The following is a 15,424-nucleotide window of genomic DNA, read 5'->3' on the forward strand; positions in this document are numbered from 1 at the left end:
ACTACTTCCGTTGTGAGTAAACTAACATATCTGATCTTAGTTGATGAGTGTTGATGACTTGTCAAACAAGCACGTATATAGATTTTAAATTGCAAGTTATTCCACCTGGTACCAATTTCAGATGTTTCTTGTTGCTTGGAGATAAGATGATGACAATCTTTGAAGATAGGCAATTTGAATATCATGTGGCAACAATGCAAATAACAGAGAATAGATGTTTTCCTTTACTCATGGAAAACATGAATTCAGTGGTTAGAAAAGATGTGATAGAAGAAAATGCATGGGATTGGCACATAGAAATAAGACATTTGAATTTTCAACATCTGCAACTACTTGAAGAGAAAGAAATAGTGAATAAGCTACCAAGACTAAAAGGAAATGGTGGAGTATGTGTAGGATCTGCTGCAAAAAAATGACACAGAAAGGCTTTCAGTAAAGAACATGTATGAAAGGCTTCACAACCATGGAATTGATATATTTTGATGTGTGTGGACCAATACAGGTGACTATATTAGAGGCAATAGATATTTTCTCGCATTCATAGATGATTATACTATAATAAGTTCTTGATCTTTAAGTCAAAAGATATAGTAGAATTGCAGTTTGGTTATCCAATCAAAAGAGTGAGAAGTGATAGAGGAAGAGAGTACACTTTAACTGAATTTCTCAATTTCTAAACACTAGTCTTGAAAGGCAATTGACTGTTATTTACTCTTCATATCAAAATGAGGTTGCAGAGAGAAACAACATAACTATGGTTAAGACGGCAAATAACATGTTACATGAGTAAAAGTTGCCTTACTACCTTTGGGGTGAAGCTGTCAACACAACAGTCTGTTTGATCAATAAATGTTCTACAAAGGTTGAATGATAAAACTCATTTTGAAGCATTCAATGGAAGAAAGCATAAAGTTTCATAGTCATTGGATATGTATGTTACAGTCATATTTCTAGACAATTGAGATACAAGTTAGATGAAGCTTCAATCAAGGGGATTTTTGTTCAATATGGAAAGACAAAAAAGGGTTATAGGGTGTTCATTCTTATGATAAAGAAGATTGTACTTTCTAGAACTATACTATTTGATGAAACAGCTGAGAATGAGGTGTCAAAGACCATTCCAGTGAACTTGTAGGTAAATGATAATTTCAATGAATTTGAAAATATTGAGGTGAATGTGATTGCAGGATCTGCATAGTTAGAAGGGAGTAACTTATAGAGAAGAATGTTTCAAGATTCTATGACTGAGATTGGAGAATTAAGTTTTGCAAGCACCACTCTTATGAAATTAAAATCACAGAGTGATGTGTATGCTAAATGCATCTCAGCATCTAAGAGATATGGAAAAGCTATTGTTGATGAAGCTTGGAAGAGAACCATGAATGCAGAAATTGAAATGATTGAGAATAATCAAATATAGGAGTTGGTTAATAGACCAACAGATAAACCAATTATAACTTAGATGGCATTGTATAAAAGCACACATCTAAATTAGTTGTCAATGAGTATCCTCAGAAGTCTCAAGTAAACTACAACGAGACATTTGCTCCAGTTGCAAGATTGGACACTATAAGGACTCTCATTGCGCTTGTAGCTCAGATAAGTTGGAAATTATATCAACTTGATGTAATGTAACGACACGTCTCAAACTTTACGAAATGAAAAGATAATTTTGCAATTTCACTTTGGGTGGGATATTTTTATTTTAAATTGCAGTTTTTTATTGGTCTTGTTTGGTGTGCCAATTGGGCCTACCCTATTGAGTTGGTTTCCCAGCCACTTTGTAGAAACCAGCCAACCCACGGTTTGAAACTGAATCGACCCAACTCGATACCCAAAAACCGAATTCGAAACCCAAACCCAGCTACCTAACCCAACTTAATATCTCAGCCCAAAATCCAAATGAGTAACCAAATCCAAACCCATCTTTGTTTGCTGGCCCAAACCTTTAGGCCATACTACCTGGCCCAACCCAAGCCTTCAGCCTACTAAATCAAGCCTAAACCCGAAACCCAGATCTGACCTAACCCGATCGGTTCCCAGTTTCCAGGTCAACGCATGGGCTTGCACGTGGGCGCGCATGGGTGCCTGCTATGGCCGGCGTATGGAGCACACATGCTTCTGCCAAAAGTACTGTGCTCCGCCACCGTCCACAACAGCGCTGGTGACTTTTCTGGCGACCTAATTGGAAGCGTGGTTAAGTGTACGGTGGCGCGTGGCCTTCCGGGCCGCCGCCCCCTAGCAGCGATTAGGGGTACCCGAGGTCTTTCCTTAGGTTTTTCGACCTCCTAAATCCGTTTACAATGTCCGTTTTCCCAAATTATATAATTATAGTATAGTTTTATTAATTGGTCCTTTTATGTGCTTAAGTGTGTTTGTTAGTGGCGTTTCCGTCTTCTCTTGTTTGCACGCTCTTCGACAACGGAGTAAGGTGAGTGGACCCCTTCCAAAATGCATTATTTTACTACTAGAAATGCATACATGAAAGCATGATTTTACGACTACTTTTTATGAAACATTTATGAGTAAATTGGATTTATGCCTTATGAAATATCATGCTTTATCAGATTTACGTTTTTTGAAATATTTGTGATTATATACTTATGAACATGGTTTATGATATGATGTTTGAGCTATTGAGCTCTGATGAGTATATTGTGGAAATATTATGTTTATGATTTTATGTGCTTATATATGCCTACGGGCGAAGGATACTTATATATGGCTTCGATCGGGTGATGAGGACCTACGGGCGAATGATTCTTATATATGGCTTCGGCTGGGCATTTGTAGATGGCTTCAGTCAAAAGATACTTATATATGGCTTTGGCCGGAAGATATTTATATATGCCTTTAGCCAAGCATTTGTAGATGGCTGCTAGAAGATATTTATATATGCTTACAGGCGGGTGATGAAGTGCCTTCAGGGGAATGAAGATATATACATATACATACATATATATATATGCCTTTATGATGCTACTAAGCACACTATATACGATATATGTTTTATGAAAGGTTTTATGGCATGCTAGGGTTTTTGGAAAACCTATTACTTATTATGCTATATGAGTTTTCTAAACTGGGGGTTAGTACTAATGTGAAAATTAACTTGACACACAAATTAAACTCTATTGTTAACAATTGTAGTATATATGTAAGTATGGATCGTTCTAGATCGGGGATTAACTAGGGATGCTAATCAACACAAATAAGACTTAAAAACACTAAATTAGACTCTATAGACTTAAAACTAACTCAAAACACTCAAAACAACAACAAACAATAAAAAAGACTCAATTCTAGACCTAATAAGTGATTTTGATGAAAATAAGACTTAACTTGACTCAAAAGACTAAAAGAAAACAGATTTTGGCTCAACTAACAAGACTTAATGAAAGAGGGATTGTTTTTGACGAATTTAAAACTTAAAACAGAAACTTTGCATAAAACACTTTGTAAAAACGAATTTGGTGAATTAAAAGGGGTGAAAGTCTTGTTAGAGGGTCCTTCTCCACATATGACATATGCATACAAACCAATTTCCAGTTATTATTCCTTTAGACTATGAATGACAATGCCCCAAATTAATTGTGAAAAGCACAAATTAACTTTTAGATTTTCCTTAACTCATTGAATTGGACAGGATGCGCATCACAACCAAATTATCCTTATCAAGTTCCCTAACTATGAAAAGTATGATAGAAAGACATATCAAAGGTCATTAAGTTCTTTGAAAACCATAAGCATTGACGAGGCATTCGTAACTATGAAAAGCATGATACTGATGCCAAGGATTTACTTAACACAATCATGAGTAGTGACTTCCACTACTTGTGAATATAAGTTCATAACGATTAGGTGAAACTCCCTTATACTCTAGCATCAAATTCATGCATGCATGCAAACTAAGTGTGCACCCTTAATCAACATACATAAACAAGTTTTAATAACTTAGATAAGCAAATCACATTCAAGACTTAAGAAACAATAACTGGATGTAATCAATTCATATAAAACATATAATCATGGCTTCGAATTCACCTCCAACTATAAAGAAATTAGTTCTTCATGTTCATCATAATTGAAAACCAAATTAAAATAAACATTGAACTAAAACTAAGGATAGAAAGAACCGAGAAGCACTCCACACTCCAATGGCGATTTCAAACCCTCAATGGATGGTGGCAAGCAAGGCACAAGTCATCCTCTCCTTCCTTCCTTGCTGCGGCACTAGGGTGAATTAGGGTGTTTGATGGCTGAATGTATGAATGAATGTATGAGTGAATGGATGGTTGTGTTTTCTGCGACATAAGCATGTATATATATGTGTGATAACGGCTGAAACCCTAGGAAATCAGATTAGGGTGTGGTAGAAATCAAGTGGGAAAAGGACTAGGGTGCATCAAAATCTAAAGGGAAAAGGATTGCACAATCCTAGGGGAAAAGGATTACAGGTTCTAGAGCTTCTAGAAGAGGGAAAGGCGCCACCTTTCTAGGGATTCTAGAAACAATGTGTTTTGTGGCAGAAATTGGACTTCTAGAAGGGATAAAGGGTGTGGCATGCATTTAGGATCATATAAGGTCTTCTAGAACCATATATTTAAGTGTTCTAATGTGGAATTAAGTCCTCTTTGCAGCTGGAATTAAGGTAGCAAAAGATTAGGACAGGATAAGATAGGATAAGGTTTGAAAAAGATAAGGTTGTTTGGATAATGTTCCATGTTTCTTGCTCTTTTCTTATCTTTTTTGCCTTGAACTTATTTCTCCAGATTTGTAGCATGTTCCTAGCCTCTTTTGACTTGAAATTCGTCCATCCACCTTGCTCCATATGCAAGATATCCATTCCAAGCCCAAAACTGCTCCAAATAGCTCCAAAATGCATTTTCTTGCCTCTTTTGCCATTAGGACCTAAAACACACGAAAATAGCTTAACACACTATAATAAATGGAAACTAACTATGTAAATGCAAGAAAACAAGCTAACTAAGTTACATAAATATGCTCCTATCAAGTACGTTGAAGAATAACTGTTTTAGTATTACTTATATATAACTTAGTCCACTCATGTTTTGTTTTACGCCCTCTTAGGATTTAGAATCGAGGCGTACAATCCCAGGGTCAAGTCACTCTCGCAAGTCCTCTCGATGTAGGACCCACTTCTTTGTTCGTACACTTTTATAATATTCCTTCTTCAATGTTCTTGTTTAGTTGTATGCTCTGAACACGTTCCAAAATTGCATATTCATTATAATTAAATTTATGAGTTTTATTTATGTTCGTTCTTTCTTCATAGTTCTCATACATGTATGTATGGCTTTGTCACCTTCGGGTGACAGCTAGCACGTGCTTACCCTGGTGTTTGGAGGATATCGAGGTTGAACGTGTCATCTAAAATCAGATTTCTTGAATGGAGTGCTAAATAAAAAAGTATATGTGGATCAACCTAGAGGGTTCAGTGTTTCAGGATCCGAAGACAAAGTATATAAGCTCATAAAGGTCTTTATGGACTGAAACAAGCTCCAAGAGTTTGGTATGAGGAAATTAACTTATATCTACTTGAATGTGGCTTTCAGAGAAGTCATTGTGAAGCTACTTTGTATATCAAGATCAAATAAGGAGGATAATCACTTATTGTCTTCGTTTATGTTGATGACATTGTGTACACTGGTAGCAGTATGAAGTTGATCATTGAATTTAAAGATTACATGATGATGAAGTATGAAATGATAGACCTTGAACTTCTATATCCACTTTATGGGAATGGGATACTACAATCTCAGAATAGGATTTTCATTAATCGAAAGAAATATGCTCCAGCTCTATTAAAGAAGTTTGGCTTGAAAGATTGTGAGCATGTGAGCATTCCTCTTGTAGTGAATGACAAGCTAAAGAAGGATGATAGTAATGAGCCTACTTATGAAGTTATTGATAGCCAAATTGTGGGAACTGACTATATTTGACAACAGCAAAGCATGATATTATGTTTGCTACCAGGTTATTATCAAGATTCATGTACAATCTAATCAAAAAGCACTTTGGAACTGCAAAGAGAGTACTCAGATACATCCAATGAACTTTTGAATTTGAAATTGAGTTTGTGAATGGAAAATCTACAATTTTTTAGTTGGCTATTGTGACAATGATTTGGAGGTGATTAAAATGACGTGACAGTGGCATCTTTTCATAGGCATCAATGAAGCAACACATTGCTGCATTGTTAACTGTTGAAGCTGAGTATGTTAGTGCTTCACAGGCTACAACTCAAGTAGTTTAGCTTAGATTTGTGCTTGAAGATTTTGGTCAAATACAAACTGATGCATAATAAAATCTCTGCAATTACTATGACAAGAACTCTAGTCTTTCACTAAAGATCAAAACATATCAACCACATATATCACTATATCAGAAATGCATTGCATGAGAGCATAATTGAGTTGATTTACTACAAATCAAATGAGCAATTAGCTGATATTTTCACCAAGGATTTGCCTAAAAATCATTTTTGTTACTTGAAAGGCTGACTATGGGTGAAATCTGTAGCAAACTTAGAAAGGAGTGTTGAAATGTAAGCTTGTTTCAGATCAACCAAGCTCAAGTTTCTACAATCTGCTCTTCATTTTCTTTTCTTTTCTTTGTTTTAAAGGTTTAGTTCTAGTTGCATCGTAAGACTAGGATAATGGCTTGTAATTTGCCAGCTGTCATATTAACTATGTGTGTTTAAGTGAAAGTATGATGTGCACATGACATTACTTCTGATGCTTGACTCATGTGGAGCATGTGTAGCTCCAATGGTTAAGCTATTCCTTTTCTTTTGTTTCAAACCTCAGTATGAGTTATTAGAGTTGTGAACGAATGGAATATGGGCTATAAATTCCATCTTCTTCTTCCTCAAGCACATATAGCAATCTTAATTTTCTTTCATTTAATTTGCACAAAACACAGAGTAATACAGTTTAATTCAGTTAACAAATACTAACAATTCTTGGGCATTTGCTGTTATGGCCGCAGTAAAAGCATTTCATAGTAGTCGAACTGACTTCCACGACAACCTGTCCGAGCAACAGGTTTTGGACTGGAGCAAAAATCCTACTGGGTGCAAAAGTGGTTCATAGGCAATGTCTTGGATGGATAACTGGCTAGAAGCAGTTGTCTCACGATGAAAGGTGTATGACCATGGTTGTGGCCCAAAACTCCGTCGTAGTTGTTCTTTCAATTGGAAATGGATCATCAATGATTACAAGGGTGGCATAATAAGAGGTGGTTGTGAGTTTGATGAGCCAATATATAGGGATCGACACAATACTTAAGTGGTTGGCTATGGGGAAGATGAGTTTTCATGAGGATTATTGGGTATTAAAGAATTCATGGGTGGAAAATTAAGGGGATAATGGCTATTCCAAAATGTACAGAGATGTGAATTGGAGGGGATGAGTTTTCCTCGTCACCTATGTATTTGTGTAAATGTTTGAATAAATGCATATGTATTATAGAGTTTTTGAGTGAATTTTGATCTAAATAGTTTTTTGAACTTTTTAGTCGTTGGATTGAATTTTGGGTCATTAGATCTTTTTTTATCGTTAGATTTGATCATATTTGATCACAGCCGTTGGATTTAATGTATTTATAAATTAAATTTTAAAAAAATAGTTTGAATTTGAACATTTGGATCAACCAACGATCCAATCATGTGGGCCATCAGATGAAAAACTAGTCGTTGGGCTCGGTTTGGTGGCCAACAAAGCTATTAGCTTTGGTTCCAACCCGTTGCAGCTTTGTCACGTGCATGACTGTGAGAGACACCAGTGTGCTGACTGTGGATTTTTTGCAAGCACATGCACGAGCATTGGTGGGCCAGGTTCTTAATGCAATATGGTATTTTTCTAGCCCAATGATTGAAAAAACTTTGGGAGGGTTTTAAAAGTAACCATTGCAAATAGTCAAAGGTGGATTTTGTTCAAATTCAAAGTTTCTTCATTGGAAAAAGAGTTCAAATCTTCTGCAGTCATTTTGTTTGTGGATTGGGCTTGCAGTTCTTTAGAGCATTCCCAATGAGGGGCTCTATATGGGGTAGTGAATATAGCCTAGTTTAGAGCTCTGAGGAATTTTTGGAGCTCTAAAAAAGAATCTATCACAATGAGGGATTATATACCTTTTGGGCTCTATATAGGACTATATATTTATTTATATAGTAATTTGATTGCGCAGTAGATTTATTTTTGTTTCAACTTTTCTTAAATTGATTTTTGGGCATGTATCTTAAATTTTTCTTATGAATTTTCAACCTAAAAAAATTCAAATTCTAACAAAATTAGATTTCATTACTTATGCACTGTTGGATTAGATTCTCTTACCTCAATCTCATACACGGAGAGGCTAAGTCTTGTGTTTGTAGCATTTAAATAACTACATTGTAATGATTTTACAATCGAGGTTCGTTTGCTTGTGTATGATTTCAAATAACAAAATTGTAATGCCCCTACAATTAGGTATGTTGTTTGCTTATGTTTTCGTCTCTAGACTACCTATGTTAAATTTCATCACTTTTTTTTTTATGAACTTTTCAATCTAGAAAATTAAACACAAAGTACAATATTTTTTTTCTTAATCAATAATATACAAAAGATAACAAATTTTTTTCTTAATCATTAATACACAAAAGATAACTGTTGTTTGTTTATGTTTTCTTAATGAAATAAACGGCTAAAAAATAAACCCTTCAAATAATCAACAGTTAAAAAACAAACCCGTAGAATTATGTTTTGGAATTAAAAATGTGACCCACACATTTTTAAACTAAAAAACATAAGTGGAAAGAAAAAAATAAAATAAAACTAATGAAAAAGACTTGAAAACTTTGAGTTTTAATGATAATGACAAAATAAATGGTAAAGTGAATAGTAACGGGATTGACTTTTTAGTGTAAAAATGTGGTTTTTCGTTAAAGTGAATAATACCGTGGATTTTTCATTAAAACTTCCAAAAAGAAAAAAAAAAAAGCAAGATTGGGCCCTCAATTTAGTGTGGGTTTCTTTTTTTTTTTGGAGATAGTTATAACCTAATTTTTGCTAACTCATTTTTTAGCCTATTAGACATGAAATTTTTCACTAGGCTATAAATTTAGTAGCCTTAAGGGGAATAAAACCCGATTTACTATTATGACTTGGCAGTTAGCTATTGGTGCCAACAACACTCTTGGCTAATCGTCGGTCCAAAATACACGTGGAGCTATCCGATAGGTCATAGTAACGTGGAACGAATACACCCGTCTTCCTCTAGCTTCCCATTAAACGCAAAGTTCTGCAATTTCTATGTTTTTGTATTAAGCATTTTTTCACAAAAATACGTTTAGCAGACATTTACGCTCAAAACTCTGCTCGAGAATTGAGCGATAGAAATTTAGTGAGAGAAAGGGAGGGGAGAGAGAGAGGGTGATGGTTTGGAGTTGCTCATCCGCCATGGATATGGTGGCTTGGAGAGGGCTGATATATGCTGGGTTCTTACTGCATTTCGTGTTCGTCTGCCATCTCCTCCTTCTTCAACCTCTGGTTTCAGCTCAGGGTATGTTGTTTCTCTCGCTCTTTGATCTATTTCTTTGTGCGTTGATCTATTGATTTTTGTTGAATTTCATGTTTTTTTCTCAGTTGGGTTGTCTTAATTTTTGCGCCAAATTTGAAAGATTCTTGCTTTTGGGCTGTTTTTAAGGTTATTGGTGTTCTGGGCTTTAGCGGACATCAAACTATTTTGCTGTATTTATTGTGTTTGGATTCTTCAACGGCTCTGTCGGTTGTCACTTTCCATTGTACTAGGAAAAGTGCGAGGCGGCTTTGTGTTTGACAATGTTGTATTCTGGGCTTTAATTAGATTGCAGCACTCATAGGACTATGTCAATCAAAGAATCATCTTAATACGTGGGATGGGACCTAACCTGGTACTATTTGCATTAATTAAGTGTATAAAGGTTGAAACTTGAACGAGTGATACAGCTACATGTTCAACATTAGGAATGTTTAGGTTTTAGATGAATTTTTTTGGCATTTTGAAGATTGTAATCATATTGGTGGAAAAAGGCAATAACTTTACGATTCTAATCACGAATTTTACACCCATTCGACTCTTGTATAACGGGAAAGTTGACTGAATCTGGATTATCTATATGCTCTATAGTTTTACTATGAAACTGGGAGATGGAGATTCTAGAGTAAACTCTTGTCTTTATACATACACAATGTCGAGTCGTATGGAGTTGGCATGGTAGTTTGGATTTACTGTAGTGACAGAGATGTTATGCCTGTTAGCCTGCTGTGTTGTGAATTTGTTGAGTTCTACCTGTGGCTTGTCGAGGTGTGTTAATAATGGCTTCCAGAACATGTACCTTGAATGTACAGATGGAAAACCGGGTAATGCTGCCGAGTTGTTTAAGAGAGTTTCACAGAGTATAAAGGTGAAGCATTATAGCGAGGCGCTTAATGATCTTGATGCTGCTATAGAGGCGGACCCAACACTTTCAGAAGCATATTATCATCGGGCATCCATTCTTCGTCAGATATGCAGGTACTTTTTAAATAATCACCATTCTAACAGAATAATTTTGGTTTCGTTGAAGACTGTTTCAGCATGCGTCATTTTCTATTTAAAAATTAGAATGTTACTTAGCAGCTATCTTTTGACTGTATCGAATACATTGATGCATGAATATTTTTGGTTCCCCTACTATGTGTTCCTTTCGGACCTCCCTTCTTAGCATTGTCAATTACTATTTGTGGTACTAGTTTGTTCGTAACAAATCCTCCACCTTTTCCCTGACTGCTATTATTCCTTCTTATTACGGAAACCCCTTTTCTTTGCCGGTTGCTGTGATCACACTCTCTAGCAGCTATCATTTTTTGATCTACTTTGCATAATTAGTTGTCCCAAGGTCCGTTGTCTCAAAGCTTCTAGAATGCAGCACATCAGCTGTGTCTGTGTGTGCTCAAAAGCCAAAAGCAACTGAACCATGGGTTATTGTCGATATCCATTCATGCACTATCCAACTGGGCTACCAAGCCTACCACTAGTCAGCCGCTATGATACTGCTGATTAGACCAAAATTGTTGTTTGGCCTTTAGTTAGTGGTTAATTCAATAAGTACCCCCTTATTCTCTCAGTAGGTGTATGTTGAGACAGACATTCTGATAAAAGAGAACTTATCATAACTTAATAACTTATATAGCTTGTATTAATCTCTTAAGTTTTCTAAAGGTCTCTAGAAATCCCCATCTCCCTTGTCTTTCCAATTAATGATTGGAAACTTATATGATTCAGGCGCTTTTTGGCTGATGTAGATATGAGGAATCTGAGAAGAGCTACAAAAAGTTTTTGGAGCTAAAACCACAAGATTCAGTTGCAGAAAAGGAGCTTTCTCAATTGATTCAGGCTCAAAACGCTCTAGATACGGCTATGACTCTCTTTGAAACAGGCGACTACGCAAAATCTTTGGAATATGTTGAAAAAGTTGTATTGGTTTTCTCTCCAGCATGCCCAAAGGTAATCACATCCATTTCTTTTCGATATGGGTTGTTAATTGTTTAATTGCAATTCCATGTATTTATTGTCATATAACCAAACAGCTCTTTGGTTGATCTTAGAGAGTTAGGAGTGAGGATTTTATAAATTCAGTATTCTTGTGACCTCATAATTCTGAGTGCATTGTTTGTTGCAGGCCAAATTATTGAAGGTGAGATTGTTGTTAGCAACTAAAGACTATTCTAGTGTCATTTCTGAGGCTGGTTACATTCTGAAAGATGAGGATAATCTGGATGCATTTTTACTTCGCGGCCGTGCCTACTACTATTTAGCTGATCATGATGTTGCCCAAAGGTTTGATTGGCACCTTTTTATTTTGAGTAATGTCTTTATAATTTGGCTACAGTTGTATAAACAAATATATAATATTTCTTTAGGCATTACCAAAAGGGTCTCCGTCTAGATCCAGAGCATGGTGAACTGAAGAAAGCGTATTTTGGACTGAAAAACTTACTCAAGAAGACTAAAAGTGTAAGTCCTAACGAACTTCATCTGAACATTTGTTTGTGTTAACTTTCTTCTTCCTCTTCCCTGAAGGGTGCGGAATGGTGAGAAGTTCAGCAAATATAGCAAATCTATTTTCTTACTCAACCTTTTTTTAGAGCTTATGTGAACCATCACCATATGATGCACCATCACCAGGTATTCTCTCTCAGACAATTTTTCTTTATGCAGGCCGAAGATAATGTAAATAAGGGCAAGCTGCGTGTTGCAGTAGAGGACTTTAAGGCAGCCCTAGCGTTGGACCCTAATCATCTTGCACATAATGTACATCTTCATCTTGGCTTGTGTAAAGTTTTGGTCAAGCTTGGCAGGGGAAAGGATGCTTTAAGCAGTTGCAATGAAGCACTTACAATTGATGAGGAGCTTCTAGAAGCTTTGCTTCAGGTTAGCTGGTGCTTCTATTGTCCCTTGTTTTCCTCAGTTCCGTAGTATTTTTTGTTACTGTATTGTTTAAAAATTACCCGTTTGTTTAGTATTTTGTGAACTGTGATGTATTGAGTATGACTGTGCTCAAGTTTGTTTACTATTTTGTGTTTACAGAGGGGGGAAGCTAAACTTCTGACAGAGGATTGGGAGGGAGCTGTGGAAGATCTTAAATCAGCAGCTCAACAATCGCCTCAGGTTAGCCATTATGTTTTACGTCTATAATATGAAATTTATGTAACATGCCCCTCTCACACTGTTGCAGCTACTGTTTTAATGAGTCATTTCTTGGATTAATTGCTTGCTTATTATGCAGGATATGAATATTCGAGAAGCATTGATGAGAGCCGAGAAAGCCTTAAAGATGAGCAAACGCAAAGACTGGTACAAGATTTTGGGAGTTTCAAAGACCGCATCTATATCTGAGATTAAACGTGCCTACAAGAAGCTTGCTTTGCAGTGGCATCCGGATAAAAATGTCGAGAACAGACAAGAAGCAGAGGACAAGTTCAGAGAAATTGCTGCTGCATACGAGGTCTGTATATCCCACTGAAGCTCATTTTAATCTTCCCTTTCAATTGACTCTGTGCTGTAAAAAAAATAAAAAATAATAATAATCCAAAATGTTGGACTACTCGTATCCATCTGACTCTTGTATAAATCCTTTTTCAGGTTCTTGGTGATGAAGACAAACGTACGAGATATGATAGAGGTGAAGATATTGAAGAACTGGGAATGGGTGGTGGTGGCGGCGGTTTTAACCCTTTTGGTGGTGGTGGTGGTGGACAGCAATTTACATTCACCTTCGAAGGGGGCTTTCCTGGCGGTGGCGGTGGTGGATTTGACTTCCAATTTTGATTGCCCATCAAGAACGCGCTCCTTCTCGTCTCATGCTTGCACAAGAGATAAACGGCTGTGCCATTCCAAAGGAGCCCCCAGAGCAGTTTTACTAATCGCTGACAGCTTTTCAGTGAGATATTTTCCGGCCACCCCAAAAGGTTTGATAGGTTTTACATGGATTTTTCGTCCGTTGAGCGTTTGCTACGCGGAAACATCAGGAGTTTAGAACTTATATTAGTTGATGAAACGAAATTTGATGAGACCATTTCTGTATATGTTGCCATGTACCATTTCGATAATGGTTTCTCATCGGACTGTGCATGGTTCTCATTAGGAGGTGAATCCTTTTAGTGAATTTTTTTTTTTTTTTTTAATAACAAAAGAAATATGGTCCTTCAAACTGTATTATCAGATATGATTAGTAAATTGTTTTAATTATTCTTTTATTTTTTGTCGATTGCAAATCATTTTACTGTATCAATTTTAGAACTTGTATTTTTTTATGATATAAAATTACATTAGTAAATGTATTGTTGCGTGTGTGAAAATTAGCTCCTAGGGTAAGACAAATTCTTAGTGTAACTGGCGTCATATGGGTTGATGTGGCATGGATAAATTACAACAAAAATGAGTGAATGATAACGCATGTGACTGTTTGATGGTGACGGAAAAATTATTAGAGCAATATTTGGGAATTAAATGGCATAAATTTCAATTTTACGTGTTAAGTGAGACTGAGTTTAAGTTTCAAGAAGTGTTACCATGAATAAGCCCTTCTAGTTAAAACAGTTTTACTGCCTAAGTTATACCAGTGTTGAGAGGAATAGGTTATTCCAAAGAACATTGTCCAATTAATTTCAAATCATAACAAATTACAAAAATTCTTGGCACAGAAGGCATAAAACAAAAACAAAACAGAAGGTAACGATGATCACAGCAGTTCAACTCGAAAATCACAAAAAGAATGCTGCAAGAATTGCTACCACCCCCACTGATGCAGCTGCTGCAATCCCATGTTGTTCTACCCCCATTGCAGATGATGCGTCAGCAGTGCTGCCGCTACCCGAGGATCCCGAAGGCGAATCAGCACCTTTAATTTTTGTTTCGGGCTTCGATGGAGCAGGAGCGGGTGCTGGAGTGCCAAAAATGCTCAAAGGAAGGAGCACCTGGTCGACCTGATACACCGCCAACTGACTGTCAGTAAAAATGGTATTAGCCACGGTTGCATTCACCACCCCTGTTGTTATGTTCACTTGGTTCCCAGATGTTGTCACATTTAACGGGAACTGCCCATCATCGGTGTTCCCGGCCTGCGTATGCAGAGGGTTGGACACGGTTTGGAATTGCGCAGCAGAATAGAAAGATGGTAGCACATGGAACTGCACAAGCTGCAGCTTTTGCTGCTCGGAAATGGAGTTTAGCGTGCCGGCTTTGATGCTGGAGAAGGCGTTGTCAGTTGGTGCAAAGATGGTCATGCCTTGGTTTGAGGTGCTGAGCTGGGTGTTGATTTGGTCAGCCATCTTGGTGGATTTGAGGAGCTTGATCAAGGTGGTGAATTGGCCTGCCTTCTCGAGGACGGCAGTCACGTTGGTGGCTGATGGCGCGGGGGCTGCTGCCGGAGACTGAGCTGAAATAGTGGATGAGAACGAATGGAGAAACAAGACTAGCAAAATGAAGAAAGATTGGGGTGCCATCTTTTTTCTTCCTCTTTTTTTTTCCTTGGTGATTTTTTTTTATACGTTGTGACTTGGTTTTGGTGTATAAGTTAGGGAGAGATGAAGGTATATATTTTGAGGGTGTGATCAAATGAGAGTGGAGAATTAGGTGAAAGGAGGTGGTTTTAAGGTGGCTAGACAATGCCATCTGAACAGAATGTGCATCTTTTTCTTGGCAAATAAGAGGAATAGTGAAATATGGAGAGAGAGAGAGAGAGAGAGAGAGAGAGAGAGAGAGAGAGAGAGAGATTTTGCTTGGCAGGAAAGGAAAAATAGCTGGAAATGTGAATGAAGGGAGTGGGGTATGAGGGAGAATGATGGGGTTTTTTTGCTTTTGTTTTGGTCCAACTTCAAAGAAGAAAGCTTTCAGTTAAAGT

The 15,424-nt window shown here is 36.9% G+C and overlaps 2 protein-coding genes across 2 annotated transcripts; one reads left to right on the forward strand and one right to left on the reverse strand.

Moving 5' to 3' along the window:
* The first annotated feature begins 9,308 nt into the window (after window positions 1-9,308).
* On the forward strand, window positions 9,309-13,737 carry LOC137745293 (dnaJ protein P58IPK homolog). Its single transcript, XM_068485226.1, has 9 exons — window positions 9,309-9,561; window positions 10,389-10,554; window positions 11,325-11,526; window positions 11,702-11,859; window positions 11,943-12,036; window positions 12,241-12,453; window positions 12,610-12,690; window positions 12,809-13,027; window positions 13,165-13,737. Exons 1-9 carry the CDS (start codon window positions 9,435-9,437, stop codon window positions 13,348-13,350), a joined length of 1,446 nt encoding a protein of 481 aa, XP_068341327.1. The 5' UTR covers window positions 9,309-9,434; the 3' UTR covers window positions 13,351-13,737.
* A 373-nt stretch (window positions 13,738-14,110) lies between these two features.
* Window positions 14,111-15,121, reverse strand: LOC137745294 (fasciclin-like arabinogalactan protein 11). The gene has a single exon (XM_068485227.1). It carries the CDS (start codon window positions 15,024-15,026, stop codon window positions 14,286-14,288), a length of 741 nt encoding a protein of 246 aa, XP_068341328.1. The 5' UTR covers window positions 15,027-15,121; the 3' UTR covers window positions 14,111-14,285.
* Window positions 15,122-15,424: the final 303 nt, after the last annotated feature.

The sequence above is a fragment of the Pyrus communis genome, chromosome 9 (genome assembly GCF_963583255.1).
Source record: "Pyrus communis chromosome 9, drPyrComm1.1, whole genome shotgun sequence".
Taxonomy (NCBI): domain Eukaryota; kingdom Viridiplantae; phylum Streptophyta; class Magnoliopsida; order Rosales; family Rosaceae; genus Pyrus; species Pyrus communis.